Below are 24,405 nucleotides of genomic sequence, written 5' to 3'. Positions count from 1 at the left end.
GATAAGCCAAGGAGTATTAGGGTGGTTTCTTCGGAAAGAAGAAAGACTCGCCCAAAATCTCCTTCTAAAAACCTTATTATTTGGTGTGTAGGTATTAAATAAAATACAAGAAAAACCATCTCTAGTGTGCTTAAACAAAGTGGCAACATGGTTGTCGTCATCACAAAGAGGGATACCTTGAATAAAATGAGTGTTCCATAGGGTAGCAACACCCTCAGAGGCACCATCAGAACTACTACCTTGAGATTCACAAAACTTGTAAAACCTAAAGTTTTTCAACCCTTTCGTTAGGCATCTTAGTTTCCTAAATAAGAAGAATATCCGGCATATGATCCCTAGCAAAATTCCACACTATATCTTGTTTATGGAAACTATTAAGCCCCCTTATATTCCATTAAAGAATTTCACAATATTGTTAAAGGTTGTTGAGATCTACAAAATACTAAACTCATTGCTAGGTAACCATTCCTTCATATTCAATCATGTAAAACAAAAATGTTAATGTTTGACTACCATATCAATAGATTCCATCTTTTATTTTATCGTATACTAATTTATTCCATAATTGATATAACATCTTACACTTTAAGTGATTAGTAAATCCTTCTTATTAGGGGAAATGATATGATGCCTAATAATTAATAAATTCCCTTGATCATTATATAAATTAAAGTTAGATTGTAGATATTTGAGGTTATTTTCTCTATGGTTTCAATGTTCGTAACTACAATTTTTATTATTCATTGTGAGCTCTCTAATTAAAAATCAAGATGAAAGGTTTGATAATGATTTGATAGACTCTACAAACATTTGGTATAAAAGTTAGGTCTCTTCCTTATGCTCTTAGTAGTGAAAAGATGTTTAACAACTAACTTACCCAAAATATGTACAATATTGATTTGACAAAGAAAAGGTCAAACTTTTATACCATCTAACCTCTATCACTAAGATCAAATCTCTCTGAAGATTAAAACTCAAATCCAAAATATAAGCATAAGTGCCTACATTTGTATTCAATTTCTTAATTATGCATTTAATTATTAAACTATAAAGCATAAAACAAAAAAAAAAGAGATGGAGCCAAGTCATTTTTTAAGAATTCATGGAGATGGATGATGATTTGTGAAGAGGAAACAAATAAATGATTAAGTCTGCGATTCTGTATGATTGTTTTTCTTATGAAAAGACTATACATTATAAGTTAAAATGTACAAATGATTTTCTTTAGGACTTTTGAGCACATTCTTATTATCAAAAATCCCTCTTCTTACTTTTGTAAGCTTTGAAGAGGGAATTAATGAGTGATTAGCATGGAGTATTTGGTGATGAATGCATTTGAAATGGTTTTGATGGATACAAAAGGTTTGGTTTGATTTTAAGAATTGAGTGTATAATTATTATTTTTTCAAGTTTAAAAGAGAAAATCAATGGTTGATTAATATGGAGTAATGGATAGGGGATATATTTGTAAGTTTTTTATGGATATTCAATGATTATGGAATTCAAATTTAAAATTTGAACTTTTATTTAAAAATCTTTCATTTTATTTTTCGAGTTTAAAAGAAGAAATAAATGATTTATTGATATAGAAATTAGATCATTAAGTGATAGATGGATTTGAAAGAGACTTTCATGAATATGATGATTTTTCATCAAATTTATTTTGATCTGAATTTGATATTTATATCCCTTTTCAATTATTTCAATCTTTAGCATTTCACATGCACAAACACATATTCTTATTACTTCATTTATTTTATTATTTATGGGAAATATGTAGGCTCAATACCAAAGATAGTGAATATCAATCTATATCCAATAAACCATCCAAAGGATGAGATACAAGACTTGGACAACTACAACATGAAAATACGAAACATATATGTAAATCTAAAAATAAGTTGTCTTAATGTGAAAATTTATTATTTGATCTATATTTTAAATGATGTGAAAGATCAATCTACATATCATGCTTAATAACCATTTCTTATGTGAACTTATACAAATAAAGAATAAGGAATAACATCACCATAAAAGATAGCAAGAATGAGACACAAATCAACATCATAAGAGCATCGTATAACACATGATTTATGTGGAGAAAACATTGTGGGAAAAAAATCCACCATGAAGAGAGGCCAAGCATGCATTATCAACAATACATGTGATTACAATACATTCACTTCCAATCTCCTCTTTTTCTCCATCATGGCAGCACCTATGTACTCACGAACAATATACATCTCACTTGTCCTTGCTCATTCATAGTAACACTAAATTCAATTGTTTTTCATAATTTCTACATCTAAAGAGTTTAATTTATAAAATGGTGAGAGCTCCAAAACCACCAAACAGGGCATCCAAAAAAGCTCTTCATTACAAACAACCACAACTGATGGATTACCTCCATGAAAGTTAAAAGGGCATTGATTTTAGCACTAATACTTTCCCTCCAACTTGGGCACCCAATATCGCAAGATACACATTACATTAAACACAATAAATGAGGGAATACTAAGAGACATTTATTGCCTCTTCAAAGACCCCACTTGGAGAAGCCCAAAGGTCACTCATTTGTCCACTTCCTAAGTCATTAATTATCCTATTCTTGTCATTCACATGTTGGGAAAATAGTACTAAATAATTGTGTTCACAACCCACCTTTATCATTGCTAGTGGAACCCATCACCCCTTATGAATGTATTACAGATAATAGTGGAAATAAATATTCCAAAATATTTTTCCACTACATCCTAAGGGCCTTAGGACACTTTCCAAGGATGTTGGAACCATACAATAAGATTTACAAGATAGATGCCACCTAAATCCTAACAATTATTACTACTTTATTCAAGTGAATAGCACTATATTGAAATGTGTAGTATATAGATTGTGTTAATACTATAATAATGTAAGTTGAATTTATGATTCAATTGTGCTAAAGTATTCATTTATAACATTTGGGCCTCTTAATAATCTCATCTTAGCCACCTTTTAGCTTAGGTAAAGTCATATTATGGTGTTGTTGTGAGGTTGAAACCAAGTAAATAATAGCAATGTATTTAATGAGCCTTAGGGTTCTGTTCAAGCTATAATAATAGTTTTCAACATAATACTTCTTCCATTCAAGACATTTAAGCATTGAGACTCTACAACATCATTGTTTAGCTTCATTCAAAAAAAATTAGGACAAGCATTCAGAGAGCTACATATGGCTCCCCATGTTGTAATCCCATTTCTATTTTAGGGATAGATAAATGCCTTGATAAGACTCTTTGAGAATCTAGCTTCTAAAGGAATTATTATAACGTTCATCAATACAGACTTCAATCACTTCAGAATGTTAGAGATCCCATGTTTTAATATTCATTTTGTCCAAGTTTCAGACAGTTTACCACTTTATTTCAACTGAATAGCCATGTCAGTGGAAGCCTATGTTGGCATTTGAATGAAGATTGCATTAATGATATGTTATGTTGTCATTGATGTCAATTGAACCGGTAATGGTATTTATGATATTGTTGATATTGTTGTTATTATTGATATTGTCTTGTAACCGGTAGGAAGAGCTTTGAGGAAGATGTTGTAAACCAGTATATAAGTATATGAGTTGAACTGGTAACCAGTGTATAAGGTTAAACCCTTTCTATGCAATGTAACCAGTAAACCCTAACCGGTTAAGTTTGCTAAAATGGTTATGTTGGTTTATTATCTATTGAGCGGCAATGATGGTGACATGTGTGGTCATTGTATGAAGATAAGTTCAGATTGTTTTCGCGCGTTTGTTTGATTGTCTAGGGAATGAGCAAAGTGGATTGCATCTAATGCAAAGCGCGTGATGAGTTACAAGTCCGATGAAGCAGTGATCATGGAGTGGTTGGAATTTTCTTGAAGAATGTGTACAGATTGCTATGTAAATCCAACAGTCACACTTGAACCGATTTGTTTGTAATCTCTCTAAGAGAATTAGGTTTTTGCTGTGTTATCGACCTAATTGATTTGTATTTAAGGTCGATGAAGTTGTTTTGTAAAAAGTGTTGGCAAGTGTTGGCAAAAATCACTTGAGTGTGTGGTTGCCTAACCAGAGAATGGATCTGTAGTTTGAGTAAAGGTAGATTGAAGCTTAAAAGGATCTGATCAAGCAAATGTAGTGTTATTCAGACAAAACAAGAAAAACCTATTGTCTTCTAACAATTACAGCAAAATTGAAATCCCCTAACCAGGTAAGCTCTAACAAGCTTGGTTACTTCCTAAATCCTCTAACAAGGTGGTCCATTAGCTTGGATTTTCAAATCCTCTACCGAGGTTGCTCCTAACAGGGTTTTTGCTTTTTATCAAGGCATTTATAAATCCCTTAATCGGGTGATTCCTAATAGGATCAGTTCTTAACAAGATTTATTGTAAAAGCTTTAATAGGCTTGGCTCCTAACGGGGTGAACTTCAAAAGAGTTGAGATAGCTATCTTGTGAGTCTCATCTCATTGTGGTTTTTACCTATTTGGGTTTTCCACGTATAAACATTTGTGTCATGTGGTGAATGTTTTTATGGTTATGATCTTATTTGTTGATTTGATTAACTACTTAACTATTCTGATAAGGCATGATAACTAGAAGAATTGAGAGATGGAGTGTGTTGATATATGATCAAGCATTTGAATGTTTACAAGATTAAAGTTGTTTACTGTTAAGTTGCTATAACAGTTAATCAGTTGATGGATCAAGACACCCAAGGAATAAAATGGGGCCTCCTTTAAAATTAACCTACCTTTCTCAGCATATTGGCATATTCAATTTGCCCCTAGGAAGCATAGAACACAACATTTTGAAATTTGAAATGACTAATAAATTTCTAAAATAATATAAACCTAAAATTAGAAATGTTTGAAATTGATTTTTTTTTATATAAATGTTAAGTGCCTTTACACTTTTCCATGTGAATGTTTGTTAAACTATAGTGAAATAGGAAAGAATAACTATTGAAAGCTACACAACTTTGACTTCAAGGTCTTCTTATAAAGTAATTTATTTTTGAAGATTTTGTTTCATTATGGAAGCCCCATATATTATTTCTTGATGACTTCATAGTGATGAATAGAAATAGTTATATCATAATCATTATTATTTGTTTCTTGTGTTTGTATTTTGAATTGGTGATATTTTTTATATAGATTGATTGTGCCAATATTTTGGTGTGATAGAAGATACTAGATTTAAACGTGTATATGAACCAAATTATGTCTTTTCTATAATATTTTTATAACCTTTTTCTTATCTCTACCTCTTTGTATCCAACTTTTTTAAATCCATTTTCTTACAATGAACTTGAAAATCGACCTATTTTAAATTTAATTTTACTATATTATTAAAGTTTGTTGAGATCTACAAGTTACTAAACTAATTGTTCCTTCATGTCCAACCATACAAATAAATAATATTAATGTTTGACTACTATATCGATAGAGTCTATGTTTCACTTTATCTCAATTTAATTTATCTCAAAATTGATATAACTTCTTATTTTTTTAGTGATTAGTAAATACACTTTGTTGAGGGACATGATATCATGCATATTAAATAATAAATCTATTTGATCAAATATATTAAAGTTAAGAGTGTAGATATCGAGGTGTTTTTCAAGAAGACATAAGGTTGACAATGATTTAATATTAGATAAAAAAAATTTATTTGTATTTGATAAATTAAAAATAAAAATTTATTGGATATACTCTACAAACATTTTCTATAAAAGTTTGGCTTCTTTGAAAATATGTACAATATTGATTGGACAAGCAAGAAGACAAACTTGTATACCATTGACCTCTATGGTAAACATCAAATCTCTCATAGGACAAGATCTCAAGTCCAAAATAATTTTGCAAGGCATGTGGAGATTCCTTGACTCATTTATAATATATTAGTATTTAGATCTTGATTGTCTACTAACATAAGTGCTTACATTTGACTTCAGTTTCATAATTACACATTTAATTTGTATAAATTAAAGTCGAAAAATTAAAACGGATGATAGTTTATGAAGGAGAAACAAATGAATAATTTTAAATCTTTGCATTGATTACCTTGATCTTACACACAATAAGGAAACTCCCATGCATTTTTTTTCTTATGAAAAGACTATACATTAGAAGTTAAAACATACAAATAATTTTCTTTAGGACTTTTGAGCATACTCTTATGGTTAAAAAATGCTCTTCTTGCTTTTGTGAGCTTAAAAGAGGAAATAAATTAGTGATTGATATGGAGTATTAGGTGGTGAAAGGATTTGAAAGAGTTTTGATGGATATAAGGATTAGGTTGATTTGATTTTAAGACTTAAGTCTCTATCTTAAATTTTCTTTTAAAAAAATACAAAAATCAAGGTTAAAAGAGGAAATGAATGGTTGATTGATCAAAGTAATGGATAGGGGATGGATTTAAAAGAGTTTTGCTCGATATGAGGATTATGAGATTTCAATTTCAGATTTGAATTTTTAAGTAAAAAACTTTGATCTTATTTTTGAAAATGAAAAAGAAAATAAATGATTGATGGATATAAAAAATAGATTATTACACGATAGATGGATTCATTCGAAAGAGACTTTGATGAATATGAAGATTTGTCATATAAATCATTGGGATTTAAATTTAATATTTATATCTTATTTCGATTATCTAAATCTTAAATATTTAGAAATAATTATATTTTTTATTTTTTTCCTACTAACTCATTCCTTTTATTATTACTACTGTATTACCATGATTAATTGTATACAGAAATATGTCACTAAAATGTGTAGGGTGTAGACTAGCCCCAGTTGAGAGATCCATAATTCAACTTGGAAGCTTCAAGGATTCAATGTTATGATGATCTCAGTTGAAGGGAAACAAATTGGTCAAGAGTTACAACAGTCATGTTCAGCCTTTTGACTTGATAGACTCATCTTGTGATGTTTTTCAAACTGTTAGTGGCTATCAACATTTCCATCTGAAGTAGGTGAAAAATAAGGAAATTCTTTGTTACATGCACTAAACAATTATTAGAATGTCTAGATTTTTGCGATTCAAGAATGCTGATTGATTTGCGAGGCAGATTTGTCATTTGAATCCATAACATTGGTTTATGGCATCATAACTGTATGTCAATCTAACTACTTGTTCTTTTATTAGTGTTTGTGAAGATGATCAAATGTCGAACTAGGAGTACGATTCATTAATTTCTATAGGATGAAAATAAAAACCATTTTTTGATATAATTGATCTAAATCTTTGGTGCATGTCCTCTCCTATTGTATAGTCTATAATGACTTATTATTGATTAATAGCATTCTAAGATTATTGAGAATATTACTCATAACATGATTCCTCTCCCACCCTTAAAAAAAAGAGAGCTTATATGCTTGTGTATTTGCAAGTTGTTAAGTCCTTCCTCTTTTGTATCAATTGTTTTATCAGAATGCAAGTGCTATAACTACTCTTTTGTATCAATATTGTAGTATATGTTAAGCTAAGGAATGGGTGGACTAAACTCTCTATAAAACTAAATAAAAAAGTATTGTAGTAGACTCATTCATGCATATGACTTATTTACAACTCATATATTTCTTATACAAGAAGCCTGTATAATTTTCTTTGGGTTCTTATTTTCTGTAAAACAAATTGATTTAATTAAACTAATATAAGTTGTTATTCCAAATTAGTAGATAAAATCTCATGCTCTTCTCTGCTTCTTTGTCTGCTCATAATCAGGATCATCAGTGGGCAACTCATGTTTGTAGAGTGGACAGAAGTTTGATGAAGCCAACCACTTATCAATACACTCCTCATGGTATTCATGTTTGCATGGCATCTTCTTCATTGTTTCACCCTCCACCATTTTCTCCTGGCATACAGGACACAAGTATTCTCTACCCTTAACTAAAACTTTGGTTTTCAAATTCCTTACTGCAGTTTTAGCTGCTGGAGGATTTCCCCTGATTTGAACAGCAGACCCATCAATCCAAAGATCATCTTCCCCATAATCTTGAATATCATAAATGTGAAATACTAGAACTGTTGTATTAGATTCAACATCTTGCCATATTTTTTCCCAGTTCAAGTTGTCTCCTACTATTTGAATTGCTCTATTATTCATGGATTCAAGAAACCAAAACATTACTCTCATTGGAAGAATATAAGAATTTGAATCCTCTGCAGGAATTGCCCTTCTGTTTCTACTCTGTTCAGGATTGGAATTTGAGAATTGGGCAAGATATCTGCCCACAAACAAACAAGTAACGGTGATAGCAACACCATTAGTGAAATAGTCTATATGTGAAATCCTTCTGTGCAGGTCTTTTCTGTAAGCCTCAGAAGCTCTGTTTCTAAGAACATTTGCAGGGACATTTTGTTGGAGAAGCTCTGATGGGTTGGGAACTCCTGCTCCAATGCATAGTTTCATGACTTCTTTGAGTTCATCTTTGTATACTCTGAAATAGTCGCTGAATTCAATCGACAGAGCTTCCATGCATTCACATTCACCAGAGGGTCTCACATCTGCTTCACACTTGGGGCATTTCAATTGCTCCATGTTAGTGATAGGCAATCAATAAGTTAGGTTAGGATGAAAGAGAAACTATGCAAATTCTCAATACCCAGTTGTCTTACAATTAAAATGACTGCATATATATATTTATATCTGGTTTAGATGGTTCAAATATTTGTGTGGACACTGCACCCTTTCGTATAAGTCATGTCCTTAATTTGGGGTTCATACGTTTTCATATGAATATTGTTTATACGCAAATAAAAGTAGAGTTTTGTTTTTATCAATTCAATTAGATTTTATTACTATACTGATGTAAGCTGAATTTATGATTCAACTGTGTTGCAGTATTTGGGCCTCTTAATAGGCCCATCTTGTCTCCCTTATAGTGTTGTAGTGAGGTTGAATCGAAGTAAATAGTAGCATGGCATTTAATGAATCTCATGTTCCTATACTAATTTTCTATAAAATAATTCTTCCATTCAAGAACATTTTAACATTGGGGGTTAGTTTGCTTCTCAAAAAAATCTTAGGACAGGCATTCACAGAGCCACTTATGGCTCCCCATGTTGTTGTAATCCCATTTCCAGCTCAGGGACAAATAAATCCCCTGATAAGACTCTCTCAGAAGCTTGCTTCTCAAGGCATTACTATAACCTTCGTAAATACAGACTTCAATCACTTCAAAATCATCAAAGCTCGCAACGCGCATCCTGGAACTCTAGAGAGCCCATGTTTAAATATTCGTTTTGTTCAAGTTTCAGATGGCTTGCCGCTTGATTTCAACCGAATGGCCATGCCAGTGGAAGCCTTCAATGCACTCATGACAACCATGAGAGCTTCTGCAGAAGATCTTCTTTACAAACTCTTAACACAGAGCTGTGAACCTCCGGTTTCGTGTATAATTGGCAGCTCATTTCTTATATGGTCCTTTGATGTTGCTAAGAAATTTGAGCTTCCATTTATAGCCTTCTGGTCACAGGCAGTGAGCGTTCAAGTCATCTACAGACATTTGTCAATGATTATTGACAATGGAGACTTTCCTCCCAAAGGTGCACTTTTCTGTTCTATGTAGCACTAGAATTCACAGATAAACTCTGTACTAGTATATGGCAATTTATATTTTTCTAGGTGATCAATTGCACAGGAAATTTAGTTTTTGCCCAACATTTAGAACATCTCTGCTGAACCCATCTTCAATTCTAATTGTACTAATTGCATGATTGCATTGACAGGCATGATAGACTACATTCCAGGTCTTCCCCTAATGCACCCCCAAGATTTCCCATCAGATATTCAATCAGGAGACCCATCAAACCCTATGCATCAGGTTGTTTTGCAACAGCTCCCTGCTCTGGAGGAAGCCGCCTGGATTATTAGCAACACAGTCTATGAACTAGAAAGCCAAGCAAACGATGTCATTAAAGAAAAATCTCCTCTTTTTGGCCCGATTGGTCCGTTAATGCCCTCAACTTACTTCGAAGGCGAAGGTAAACAACAGGATTTCTTCATAGAAAATTCCAGATCATTAAGCCTGCAGGCAGAATCTAATTGCTTACCATGGCTGGATTCAAAACCCAAAAGCTCTGTTTTGTATGTTTCGTTTGGAAGCTTTGCTCAAATATCTAGAGTTCAAGCGCAAGAGATAGCAAGAGGACTGATGGAAAGCGAGCAGGTATTCTCCAGCCTGCATTACCAAGATATGTTTTTGTAAATATTTGAGCTTCTGTTCCCTTAGAAGAAGTTTGGTTTAGTTTTTTTCAGGTAGTTGTGGAAAATGAGTCATATGTTTTTGTAAATCTTTGAGCTTCTGTTCCCTTAGAAGTAGTTTAGTTTAGTTTTTTTCAGGTAGTTGTGGAAAATGAGTCATATTCAAGTTAAAGGTGGATGGTTATCAAGCGGGTTAGTAGTTTAATGGTAGAGCAAATGGGAAGTCTTAGGTTTGATTTGTAACTGATTTATGAAAGTCAAAAGTCTAACATGGTATTATAGCAGAGTTAGGCCAAGTTAGGATTCACGAGTCACACCAAAATCAAAAATGGATCAGTCATCAAGATGGCAAGTAACTTAGTGGGAGAACACCCTAGCAGCATATGGGAGGTCCTAGATTAAACTTGTAGCTGATCCGTGAAGAATCTAGTATGGTATTAAAGCCTAGGTCAATAGAGTTAGGCCAAGCTAGGATCTATGAGCCACACCAAACCAGAGATGGACAGGTCACCAAGAGGACTAGTAGCTCAGTGGTATAACACCCCAGCAGCAAATGAGAGGTCCTAGGTTTCACTTGTAGTTGATCCATGAAAAATTCAAAATAGCATTAAAGCCAAGGTTAGTTGAGTCAGGGCAAGCTAGGATCCATGACCCACACCCAAACCAGAGATGGACCGATCACCAAAGTGAGTAGTTCAGCGGTAGAACACTTCAATAACAAATAAGAAGTCCTAAATTTGACTCTTACCAATCCATCAAATATTTAACAAATAACAATATTTTTTTGTCAAAATCTTCAATAGAGAACTCACAGTTTAAAAGAAGGGCATAACCTAAATGTATCAACCACAACAAGCTTATGAACATGTCTCTTAAGCCTTTATATTTGTTTATAAACCCTAAACCCTAGACCTGTTAGGTTAAGGAATTCAAACGGTTCAATCCTAACTGTTGATCATACTGTATTGAATGCAACAGTCTTGATCCAATCTCAAGACATTCTCCATCGTTTGTTTTCCACTGATTTCATGGCGGCTGATAACCCATCACACGTTATCACCGTTTACAGACTTCGCACATTCCCGAGGTAGATAGGAACAATCTCCTTTATGCAAGGTCCTTCACGCACACAAGGCTGACGTGGCAACATGATCTGTTCTTCATTACAATGCTAACTCATCACACAATGTCACCGGTTGAGCCATACAGGCTTGAAGCACTTCAACCGGAAACCTTGAAGTTGAGACTACCAACCAGTAGTCATGCAACACTTCCATGTGCCCGTTCCCATAACCATATGCCAGTTCACCTTGAACAAGCACGCCACTTCACTCTGGCACAAATGCCGGTTCACAGTGTTATACCGGTTCTCACATATGCTGGTTCATACCTCTTCAACATATTGACATCAATGACAACATGCAATGTCATTATGTCCACATACCGGTTCACATAATGCGAACATATATCCTACTGAAAAACCTAATGGAATGTAAGTGAATTGCATTTTATTGACAGACAGAACCGCGTATGCGGTTTTAGTTTTTAAACCACGTATGTGGTTAGTATGCTTTAAACCGCGTGCGCGACTAGTATTCTTTAAATCACGTACGCGGTTAGTATGTTTTAAACTGCGCACACAATTTAGCTTTGGTTAGGCTCGGCAAAACAAGCCTAAACGCGTATGGGGTTCTTTTAATTTGAAATACTTCGTGCGCATTTTGGTGCTTTTCATGTTTTTTTTTTGGGTGTGTCCACTTTTCTGACCACCATCTTTGTGCACTTACCCCCTTGGAGTTCGTCACTTTGAGGGTAGCAAATCTCGTCCTCTACACAATGATCTAACATGCACAATTAAATAGAAACTTATATTTTAAAGCTGGATAAATTAGAAACTTGAAAACTATCCATTCTTTATCTATTTTCTTTTTCTTTTTCTTTTTTTATGACAAAGATAAGAAAGTGTGTGCTATTGAATAGTTATAAAATAATTTAATTTCCCAATATTTTACTAAAATAATATAATATTATAATTATAATTATAATATTAATATATATCATTTTACAATAATTATTATAAAAATTATTAATTTAAATTTTTTAAAGATAGAAATAAATGTTTTTTAATTTTAAAAGAATTATCATAAATAATTTTTAAATATGAATTTAGAAACTTTTTTTTCTATTGGTAAAATATATATTTTTATTTAATTAAACTTAAAGCATTACAACTTTGAAGATAATGAACTATCAAAAAACTCCCAAAACAAGACATTCATGATTGCCATCACCACCCTCCCAAAAGTTGAAATTCAAAACCAGTAACCAGCACCCACGCATCCCCCCCCCAAACTTAAGAGTATGAAATAACTTATTACATCTTGCCTGTCAAAAATTAGGCGTTTCAAACTAAAATTTAAAGTTCAACTTTGAAATTAATTGATAAAAAAGTGCAAAGAAAATCGGCACCTATGGGTATCGTTCCTGTAATGACCTATTCATGCTTCCTCCTTCACACCTCTTGCAGCCAAGGCACTCGATTCACCACTCACCCAATTACGGTGAGAGTCTCCACTTTTGGCATGTTGTCGCCTCCTTCTTTCTTCTGCCTTCTTGCTCGCTGCACCTCGTCGGCTTGGAGAAACCACCCCGCCATCCCATCCACCTTATCCGCCTCTTAGGGCTCACGATCTCCATCGCTCTCCCGCCACCCTCCTGCCTGATCACATCTTCTATGTCCATGATCTGGACAAAGATTAAAAGCCCTTCCCAGCCTCTTTGTGCATCATCCTTGAACCACAATTTAACTTCCTCATGTCGTCGAAGAAACTGAATGCGCGAGTGACACGCCTTCATCTCCTCATTTGCCTTTGGGATACCTTCTGCAAGATTAAATCCCCATCCTGGCACCGCCCACTCCAGTAAGGACTCTAGGTTTAACAGATATTCCCCTGGGATTAGTCTCTGTAGCACCTTTCGCACCTCTTCAACTGTGTGTCCCAGCTCTAGACCCCAAATCATGAGCATCGAGTAAATGTCCGCTCTGCACCTATAGCAGTGACCAATGACATCCACCTCTTCTCCTAAAACCAACTGAACTGCTTTTAGAAGAAGCGGGTCTTTAGCGAGAAACATTCTCTCGATTTTCTTTGGCGGAACAGGACCACGAAATGCATATCTGAGCTTTCTGAGAAAATGCAGAGATTTATGATAAAACTAGTTTTAAAGATGGTTTCACCAACTCGCCAGGTCTATTCATAATCTGTGTGGCCATTACGAAATTGGCATTAAATGCATGGCTCCCCACAATTGCCATCATTTCAGAGCATGTCGTAGTAACTGCTCATTAACTCACACTTGCGCAAGAAAAAAATAGCTTTTGCCAAGGGATTTGAATTTAATGTCGTACCAACTTGGCAGTGCATCTTAACTCCATTCAACAATTTTGTTTCTATCATTCCGCCACCTCACCTCCCCTGGCTCGAGGCCACATGCTTCATTTGACAGCTCACCTGCAAGAGTGTTTCCCTCTCTTTTCACGTGTGAGATGCAATAATTATTAAAAAAATTAGTCTTTCACTTATCATATTCATATATTTATCTAATTTCCAACACGGGGTATGTCCTTTAACCAGAGCCTGGACAACAATTTGGGAATCACCCTCTAAATGTAATTTTGACACCTTCAGATTAGCTGCTAAATCAACTGCAAGAAAAGTCGTCTAGACTTCTGCCTCATTATTAGTGTTATCTTGAAGTCTTCTAGCCCCTTTACACAAGACCTTTCCTTCGTCATCACAAACCACACATCTCGCTCTTGAGATCCCTGGATTGCCTTTTGATGCTCCATCAAAATTTATTTTCACCCACCCCTTCTCTGGTTTTGACCATTTAATCTTCTCTCTATCTAGACGGTCATTAGCAGGATTAACCTTGGGGAACCCATGAACGTGTCATGAATTTAGAAACTTTAATTAAATCTAGGAAGGACAATTTATTATTTAATATGTAAAAAATATACTTTTTTTCATATCATTCTTATGCTTTTTTAAATATAACATAGCTAATATTAATAAAGAAAAATAGAAATGCTTTTTTCCTCCTTTAAAAACAAAAAAACTTTGCATTTAAAGTTTATAAAATTTGATAATGATAGAGAAAATTAAAATTCTTTTTTTTTTAAATCAAAGAAAATTGCATTTTAAAATTATAAAATCTAATAAATAAATAAAGTTAAATATTTTTTTTTAACTGACAAATTTACTCACTGCCAAATATACTTCAAATAACTTTTGTTTCTTTTTACAGAAGTTTTTACATCCGAACGTAATACACCTTTTGATATAATTACTTGGTTAATAATAATAAACTTGAAAAAAACATATAATTTTAAAAATAAAATTAATACAAAATTAACATATAATTTGTTATCATTTTCCTTCAAGTCGAAAATATTCTTTCATCTTCAAATTTTCGAAATAGTTGAAGACTTCAATTCAAAGTGGAGACTTTGATTTTTTTTGAAGTCTATATCGACTGCGCAAATATTAACTGACACGTGTGTGTTGATGCTCAACGTCCACTAATCATCTTTCCATGAGTTCAGTTGAGTAACGTCTCTGCAAAAACATATGGTCTTAGCTTGATTTAGGAGGTATAGTCAACATGTTGTTTTTCCTAAATAATATATACAACATAATTTATTCTTATTGTTGACAATGAATTTCTTCAGATCTTCATTGTTTCTCAAGGTTGAGTGGGCCAATCATGAAGAGTTAAAATTTTTAAGTTTCGTCATATTAAAAATTTATAGTTTTTTCAAGTTCTTATAACTTTATAGAATTATCAAACGTGATTCTCTCTAGTAAGTTTAGGCTCCCAAATAATTCAATGGGTTAACCTCCTTTATTTAATTATGGTAGAAATTATTTAAATGCCCTTCAAGTTATTGAAAACGAGTCACCATACATTGTATGATTATTTTAAAATCTTCAAAGTACTACTTTCTCTTGCAAATGAACCTTCACTTACACAACTTGACATATCTTATTTTTCATTTTCTATACTCTCATCTACATATATTAATTAAATAAATGTAATCATTAAGAAGATAATGAATTCAGATTTAAATAAGTTCAAAAAATGTTCAGATTTTGATTATTAGAATAAATATTCTAAAATTAAATAAGAAGAATTTGTGCATTTAATTTTTAATTTGATAACATAAATTGAAGATGAATAGAATCAGTTACCAACCTCTAAAAATGATATCTTTAGTATACTTATATTTTAGAATTAGAAGGAATTCAGAATTAGTTGTAATTACAATTCTCATATGCTTAAGGTTGATCCCAAGTGGTGCACATTTGTCCTTTCATTTGCAACTTTGATCTAGCTTACAATAGACTTCTACAAACTAGTTCAATGTGATCTCTAGTATTTGAAGATACATAAGGATGATGGTATATTGAAATTCTTTTTGAAAATCTATCTTGTTACTAGGATTAATTTCTCTTAAATAAACCTTTTCAATGGATTATCAGTTTTATAGTTTTGGATGAATATTTGAAGTCTATATGTAAATTCTGATGTAATGGATTCCTCTTAAACTTAAAATAAAATTATTTTTTGAATAATTAATTCATGATTATTTTCTTGATTTTCAAATGTTTTGATAACAATTTATTTTATTACAAATAAACATCTTTAACTATAAGAAATATCAATAAGTTGTACGTACATCAAGCCAATTCAATGACTTATGGAAAATGGCAAAACTCGACAATTTAAATTTTTAAAATTTGAATTTGAGACCAATCCTAAGCATCTTAAGGTTGAACATGAATGCCTCATAATTTAGTTCAAGATAAAGAAATGTAAATTTTGAAATTAGAAATAGGTACAATCTAAACTAATTAGAAGATAAAAGTATGAACATGCCAAAGGATTGTAGTTCAATTGGTTGGGCACAATTGGTGAGGATGATAGCATGAGTTATACCGACATCTATGTATAGTGACATGTTTCCATCAAAAAAAGTGTGAATATAAATTCAAGGCAACTAAATGAACATAATATTTTTTATTTTATTTTTTGTCAAAAAGAATAAAAATTTGATAAACACAGAAGATGAATACAAAGGAGGAAAGGCCAATATGCCCACAAAGAACAAACAACTAAACAATCCCATCCTCCACAACTAATTCCTCAAACATATAACATAATTCTAGAGGCAAATCACTTATATTCACAATATTTCAATCGCCCATATTTTCAGAAGTCTATTTTGCCAAACAATCTTCTATTCTATTTCTTCACTACGAATGTGAGAAAACGTTACAGATCCAAAAGACTTACTCAACTTTAGAATTTGTCTAATAATCACATATAAATATCAATTAGCTTCATCCAGGTGCAAATTTTGAAATAAGGAATAGGTAGTCTATGCTTATTAGAAAATGAATATATGAACATAAAATCCAATATATAAAAATAAAAATAAATAGCAGTGGTTGTTTGATAAGTTAAATATATCCTTTGTTATTGGTAAGGATCTCATTTCCCATTTTAGATCTTGGCCCTTTATGTTTGCCTCATCTTTTTATGCACGCCTTTGGATCATATCTCCATCTATTGTGATTTGGAATGTTTGGCTAGAGAGAAACAACGGGATATTTAAAAAAACAAGGTCTCCTGTGTCTGAGGTTCTATTAAAAATTGAGTCTTCAATCTTTGAGGCTGCTTTGTCTTTTATTTATAAGAATTTTGAAAATCTTACTTCTTTTTCGCACTGGGATAGTAGAGTTACTAGAGTTTGGAAGATGCTGTCAGTTTTACCCTCTCATGGTTCAATTTTTAAAAAGAATGATGCAATAGGTAAGAGATGCTCTGCTAGATGGAAACCTCCTCCGCAGGGGCACTTTAAATTGAATTTTGATGGGGCCTCTCGTGGTAACCCTGGGTCGGCTGGGGTAGGCATGGTAATTTATGATCACAATGCAAATTTTATTTGAGCTAAGTGTCATGCTATTGGTTTTAAAACTAACAATTATGCGGAATTTCATGCGTTGTCTTTTGGATTGGATATGGCAATCTCTTTGGGAATTAAGGATTTAATAATTGAAGGTGATTCTATGGTGATTATTCAATGTGTTATGAAAAAAAAATCGAATTGTTGGAATTTGTAGTATATACTTGATCCCATTTTACAAAAATTAGAATTGTTTGAATCTTTCTTAGTATCCCATTGTTACAAAGAAGTTAATAAGATTGCATATTATTTGGCAAATTTAGCCATTGATAGCAATGCTAATCAGCGAGAGGTGGGTTTTGAGGAAATTCCTTCTAGGGTATGGGAAGGTTTGCAGCAATAGTTATATGATTTTCTTGAGTAATGTTGATGTAAAATTTTATGATGATAATTATTCCCACTTTCCCCTTTCATTTCAAGTATTCATGTTCATTGTCTGGAGGAGAGCTCGAGCTCATGGTATTTGATACAATAGTGTTTTTCCAAAGGTTTTTTGATACTTTCTTTTTTGGTAGGAAGGTTTTTGGCTCACGGGATTTGGCACAGGGCTTTGGAAAATTTTGTCTTTTTCAATTGATAGCAACTGTGGAGTCTACTTTTGAAAACTATCCGATGGGTTTTTTCTTTTGGCAAATTGTCATATGGGTTCTATGCAAAACTGATATTATATGTGTTGTGACCGCATTTTGTATGTGGTTTTGGGCGGGGTGTATAAACTGATCCGTTAGATACTATAGGTTTATTTTATGAGCTGTGACCGGAGGTTTTCTTCCGAGGGTTCTTTCCTCTGGTATGCTCTTTGAATCCTATGTAAAAAAAAAACATTAATAAAAAAGTTTAGTGGAATAATCTACTTTTATTGAAAAAAAAAAAAAAAAAAAAAAAAGAAATAAAAGTATTTTGAAATAAGGAATAGGTAATCTAAGCTGATTAGAAGATGATGAACTTAAAATCTAATATATAAAAATAAAATGAATAGAAATGGAAGTATTGTAAAGTCCAATATATAAAAATAAAAATGAAGAGAAATGGATAAGAAGATGAGAATGAGTGAAATGAACAGAAGAATTGGTTGCTTCTCAATGTACAATTGTTCCACCCAAGTGGGCCCATAAACAAATAGGAATCGACAGGGGTGGGCAAATTTCACCATTAAAATAACTTCGGTCATGGCGCTAAATTTCTGAACTATCACCTATTGACATAACCATTACACGTTGAAAGGTGTTTGGTGGTAGGAGATATGGGTGGCAATGGCAATGGAAAGCCTCTTCATGCTCTGGTTATTCCATACCCAACTCAGGGCCATGTAACTCCCATGATGCAACTCTCAAAAACTCTGGCCGCAAAAGGTCTCATTGTCACATTTGTTACAACGTATCATAGGCATGCTGAAATCACTCAAGCAAATTCCTGTTCAAGTGACCCTGTTCTATTGGAAGCAAATAAACTGGGTCTAGATATTCGTTCTGCTCAAATCTCAGATGGTTTGCCCCTAAATTTTGACAGATCTCTCAAATTCTATGATTTTATGCAATCTGTTGATAACATGGGTGAAGCTCTAGAAGAGCTTATGAATGATCTGAACAAGAAAGAGCCCCCCATATCCTGTGTTATAGCTGATACACTTCTTTTCTGGTCACTAGATGTGACCAAGAGATTTGGGATTCCCTGGATTTCCTTTTGGACACAGCCTGTGGCTGTCTACTCAATCTACCACAACTTTCATCTGCTGAGGTCTCATGGTCATTACCCTCCTAAGGGCATTGGTATGTTTATTCTATTTGCACTTGTTATATTAAGAGTTGATGAAAACCAGAGTGTAATGTATTGAGTATGTATGTCTTGAATACAATAAAATCTGAATTGAGTATGTATGGCTTGAATACAATGAAATCTGAAAGTAAGCAATCTGTTGATATTTCTCTGGAGATTGAAAAGTAGCATGTCTTGATAATCTCATACTTGAATGGCCTTGAGATGAACATTCTTGCTTTCAATATGTTTTCTAACCCATTATGCCTTATGATCAAGAACTCTCTTGCAGCCCAGACCATCAATAGCCCAAGGCTAGTAGTATGAGATGTTATGAAGTCAGAGCTTTATTTTTAAGTCTGAACAATGACAGATATACAAGGCCAGGCTTATATAAAAGGCCATGAGAGCGTTTGCTGTGGTTGAGAATGAGTTGTTCTCTTTCCTACCATATGCATGAATATTAGAGGCACTCCATTTACTGATGATATGCCTAAGTAGTATTTACAAACAGTGCTAAAATTGTATGCTAATATTAAGAATTTGCCAGAATTTGGAACTATAATACTGGATTGTAATACCTTAGTGGGGAAGGTCTCCTTGCCAAAACTATGGCCATCCACTTCATAGGATGAGAAACCCACTTTCAGAATTGAAGGATCCATAGTCTTATCTTTGATCAAAGTCCATGAATTCAGACAAGAGTTCTTTGTAGTTTGCTACCAGAGGAAATCTCAATCTCTTGAGTTTTATGCTCTCAATTGTACCTTCAAAGGATTTAATGTTTTTTCTTTGGGTTTTAAATGCTTTTGAATTTGTTTGCTCCATTATACTTCTGTATTTTAGAATTATCTAGTTTGACAATCTCATTATTGATTTTTTTTTTGAAATAGAATCCCAATGGATACTGTACAAATCAAACATTTTGAATATTTGGCTTTTGATCCTCTTTAGATGAGGGCATGTATACATATATTGGAGAAAAGAAATTATTGTTGTTTTTAAATGTTACTTGATGAAAGAGTTTAAACATCCTGCACTATTTTTTGTTGCAACAAAATGGTTGACTCTTTGACACATTACTAAAAAAATTGTAACTATGGGTGAATTTGATTACCTAACAACAGATTAAAACAACCTCACTAAAAAACCCTGTTTGATACCCTCACTAAAAAACCCTGGTGTTCTCCTTGTTTTTCTTCCCTTAATGTTTATTTGATTTACAAGTGAATAGGATGTGCTCTTCTCACTTTCCCTCTCACAAGTATTCTCTTCTGAGCTATGCTGACTAGTTGTATTTGTAGTCTACAGAATATCTTATTGGTTTAACCTTCTAAATTTAGTATACCCTGTCTGTCTTTTGCTTCATACGACTTTCAGATTACATCCCACCAACATGTGTCATGAGCAAAAATCCAATTCATTTAGGAATCATTTTAGAAACTTGAATAATCAAGTTCAAGTTTTTTGAATTAAACTGTATATAAAAATTTTAATTGACATTTTGAATCACACAGTGATTCATCATCATGATCTGCCCTGTTCTAGTTCTGACCACTTTGAAGCTTTTCTTGCAGAGGAGTTGGATGATTACATTGATTATATCCCTGGAGTTCCAAATATACAATGTAAAGACCTTCCGTCATTTCTACAGCTTCAAGACCCCAATTCAGATTATGTGCTTGACATGCTCTTGAAGTCATATCAATCAGCTCGTCGAGCAGACTGGGTTCTCTGCAATTCTTTCTACGAGCTTGAAGCAGAGGCAATAAAAGCAATGGATGCAGAAACTCCAGTTTTGACTGTGGGTCCTCTACTTCCAAGCAGTTGTCTAGACAGCCATAATCCCAAGGACATAACAGTGGGGACAAGCTTCTTGACTGAATATCAGCCCTCAGAATGGCTGGACTCTAAACCTTCTGAATCAGTCATATATGTTTCCTTTGGTAGTTTAGTTCATGTATCCAGAACTCAGATAGAAGAGATAGCCATGGGACTGAAAGAAAGTGGGCAGCCTTTCCTGTGGGTGCTTCGTCCAGATATAATATCTTCTGAGATCTCCACCTGCCTACCAGATGGCTTCATGGAGACCTGCAAAAGCCAGGGGCTGGTTGTTCCATGGTTGCCTCAGCTACAGGTATTATATGAATAATTATAACCCACAACCTAAAATTTTACATTTTTTTCCTGATGAGTAAGTAACACCTAAACAAGATGAGTTGGACGCTGAACTGGATCGTGGGCATTCCCACGACGCAACAAAAAAAAAAATACTTTAACTTTAGGTTATAAATTCATTGCTTCTATTTTGTGTGTTTCATCTTTTGTTCTGAGCAATGTTTTTAACAGGTATTATCGCACCCATCAATAGGTGGCTTCTTCACACATTGTGGATGGAACTCTGTTACTGAATCCATAGCTCTGGGTGTTCCAATGTTGGGTTTTCCTCTCTGGACAGAACAGTATACCAACTGCAAGCTCATGGTAGATGAATGGAAAATCGGGCTAAGATTGAGAGGTGGTCATAGAGATGATAAGGTGATTCACAGAGAAGAAATATCAAGGGCTATAAGAACATTGGTGGCAAGTGAAGAAGGAAAGGAGATGAAGAACCGGATCATGGCATTAAGAGATAGTGCAAGGAGTGCTATGAAGGCAGGAGGATCTTCTCAAAACAATATAGAGGCTTTCATTGAAGATTTAAAGTTCACTGTCCATGTAGGAAATGGAAGCCAGACTAATTGATTTTTTAGCAATACCTTTTACACAATATTTCTTTTGTTAAAACTATCCATTTACAGTAAATTATTAAGGTGTTTCACTCATAAAACTACAAAGTTGATAAAGAGGCACATATTTTCTTAACAGTGTAAGTATATAAAGTGGTTGGCATTGCTATGATTGGCAAGATTGTGAAGCTAACAATTCTATAGATCCAATTAAGATAATACTTGAGCTGTAATGATGTTTAAAAATAGTGGTAGTCAAAGTGGTTATTGCAATAATGTGAAAAGAATTTACATATTTAATATCTAAGCTTTTTCTTAAGTTTTGATGTTACTAATGTGCAAGCATAATTTCTCTTTACAGGTAGTTGTCTTCCTTGTGGTTCTAACCCTTGTTTAAGAGGGATTTTAATAGTTGATTTGTTTCAATCAAATAATTATAGCAATTACTCATAGGATGGGGGAGGAGGATCTTGGATTTGGTTGTGTTGTTATTCTATAGCTCTTATTTCACAATATGGTCATACCCTATAGTCTCTTGAGGTTTGGAGTGCTAATGTTGAGTCCTTGGTTTAAGTATGTAGTTACACAAGAAAGCATTAGATTATTATCCCTTATGATTGCATAAATTATCCATGGACTACATGTTAGATGTTGGTACACATGGTCTTCATGTTGGAAGCTCTAGGTTATTATTATGAGTGGTAAAAATTTCCTCAAATCCTTTGTTCTATTAGTAGAGGATGTTTATCTTCATGTTCTTTAAGGATGTGGATCAATTCTTTCTATGGAAAGATTTGGTGCGCTTAGATTTCTTGGTTTAGCTATTAGTTATGCTTTGATAATTAGATACAAATAATCTTTTGTTTAGGAGATGCAAATATGCATTTCTTGGGATTTAGTAAAATATTGTACTCTAGACAACTATTAAAAAAGTAGCTTCGAGTTTTTGTAATGGTCACTTGATTATGTAGTTAGGCTATCCTAGTTCACCACCATGATCTCATCAATGAGAGAAGAAAATGAAATGTCCATCACTCTAAAAAATTGAACTTGTTTTATTCAACTTGAATGACATCCTTAGATAAATATAAGTACCCCAAGGAGTAGAAAATGTTGTCTTATGGGTCAGTGCAAGAAGATGAGTGCACTTTTTGGCCAAAAAGTGGAAGTGTTTTCCCTGATTTTCAGATTTTGTCTCATTTGAGCTTAAATTTTGAAACACTTAGAGATTGAATCTTGGAAAAAGTCAGTAATATAAAAGATAGCCCTCTGAGTGTAGTTTCCAAATATATAATTTATTTTAATACCCACATAATAAAAAATAACTTTTTAAATGGAATTCTGAAAACTATGTTTTAAAAATGCCTGTTTCAGGACCATACCATGCATGTGTACGACCCACACTTTTTGACACAATTAAAATTATTTTTTCAAACCGTTTTGGGAAATGGTTTGTAACACACTGAAGATTGATGAGCATATTTTTTTGTATTTTTTTTTCTAATATTTTTTTTTTAATTAATTTTTTAATGGTCGTAATTATCTTTTTAAAAATTTGACGTGTACGACCCACATAATTTGATGTAAACTTAACATTTTTTGATTTTTTTTTTTTTAAAATACAAAAGAATTTTGTGTAGATTGATGACATATAATTTTTTTTCCAAAATTCTTTAAAATAAAAAAGTTATTAAATTAACAAAATTAGTTAATATTTCAAATTTATGGACCCGATTTAGTATAAATTAAATGAAAAATAGTTAAAATAATCAATTTTTAAATAAATTTACATATTTAGAATCTAGACAGTATAATCTGAAATGGGTTTTAATTTCGCATAAAAATTTTCTAATTAGAGGCGTGTAAACTATTTCTGAAGTTCATATTTGTGCTTTCATTCATGGAGATTTGAATTTGCAGGTCCATGTCTCAGGTGTGGCCATCCCAGGCCTATCCCGGGCCTAATCCCGAGCCAAGTGGCGGGTTGTGGAATCAACTTCCACAAAACGGGCCCCCGTTTTCAAACAAGGGCGGATTGTGGAAAAAAAGGAAAAATGCCATTTAGAAACGGGGGCCCGCTTTTAAACAAAACGGGGGCCCGTTTTTAGAAACGGGCCCTCGTTTTTTAAAACGAGGGCCCGTTTCTAAAAACGGGCCCCCGTTTTGTTTAAAAGCGGGCCCCCGTTTTAGAACAAAACGGGGGCCCGTTTTTAAACAAAACGGGCCCCCGTTACCTTTCGGCTCGAGAGCCCGAAGCACAAACGGGCCCCCGTTTTTTGAAAACGGGCCCCCGTTTATAAGAGCGCATTTTCCAATGCGCGGACTTCCGCGAATTTGTGACTCATTACCTTGCACTTGCCCTTATGTTGCTCTAACTCCTTGAATGCATCTTTTAGCTCTATTAACCATTTGCCTCGAAGCTTTTTCATAAAGATTTAAAGTTGACCTTAAGACTCTAGGTTCCCCAACAAACGAACTCCCCATCAGAATAGTATCGTCAACAAAGTGTTGATGAGAGCATATCAAACTAGCTGAAGAAGGTTTCAATCCTCTCAAAAGACCATCCACAACTTGTTTCTAGATAAACCTACCTAAGCTCTCTACCATGATAGTGAAAAAAATAAAAGAAATAGGATCTCCCTGCCTTAAGCCCCAAGAAGATTT

The 24,405-nt window shown here is 33.4% G+C and overlaps 2 protein-coding genes across 3 annotated transcripts; both read left to right on the top strand.

The window, feature by feature from the left end:
* Nucleotides 1-9,026: 9,026 nt before the first annotated feature.
* On the top strand, nucleotides 9,027-10,231 carry LOC131051420 (UDP-glycosyltransferase 86A1-like). The gene is made up of 2 exons (XM_057985940.2): nucleotides 9,027-9,569; nucleotides 9,753-10,231. The coding sequence occupies exons 1-2, from the start codon at nucleotides 9,074-9,076 to the stop codon at nucleotides 10,229-10,231; spliced, it is 975 nt and encodes a 324-aa protein (XP_057841923.2). The 5' UTR covers nucleotides 9,027-9,073.
* Nucleotides 10,232-18,333: 8,102 nt separating this feature from the next.
* LOC131051437 (UDP-glycosyltransferase 86A1-like) lies at nucleotides 18,334-21,877 on the top strand. Of its 2 annotated transcripts, none has more exons than XM_057985957.2 (3): nucleotides 18,334-19,026; nucleotides 20,578-21,149; nucleotides 21,362-21,877. In XM_057985957.2, exons 1-3 carry the CDS (start codon nucleotides 18,501-18,503, stop codon nucleotides 21,755-21,757), a joined length of 1,494 nt encoding a protein of 497 aa, XP_057841940.2. In that variant the 5' UTR covers nucleotides 18,334-18,500; the 3' UTR covers nucleotides 21,758-21,877. The 2 variants fall into 2 exon arrangements, with proteins under 2 accessions (XP_057841940.2, XP_057841941.2); XM_057985958.2 differs by having other exon boundaries at nucleotides 18,337-19,026; nucleotides 20,590-21,149.
* The last annotated feature ends 2,528 nt before the right edge of the window (nucleotides 21,878-24,405 follow it).

Source organism: Cryptomeria japonica, chromosome 5, assembly GCF_030272615.1.
Source record: "Cryptomeria japonica chromosome 5, Sugi_1.0, whole genome shotgun sequence".
In the NCBI taxonomy this organism is placed as follows: domain Eukaryota; kingdom Viridiplantae; phylum Streptophyta; class Pinopsida; order Cupressales; family Cupressaceae; genus Cryptomeria; species Cryptomeria japonica.
Note: the sequence above shows the minus strand (reverse complement) of the source record. Positions and strands in the feature narration are given on the sequence as shown.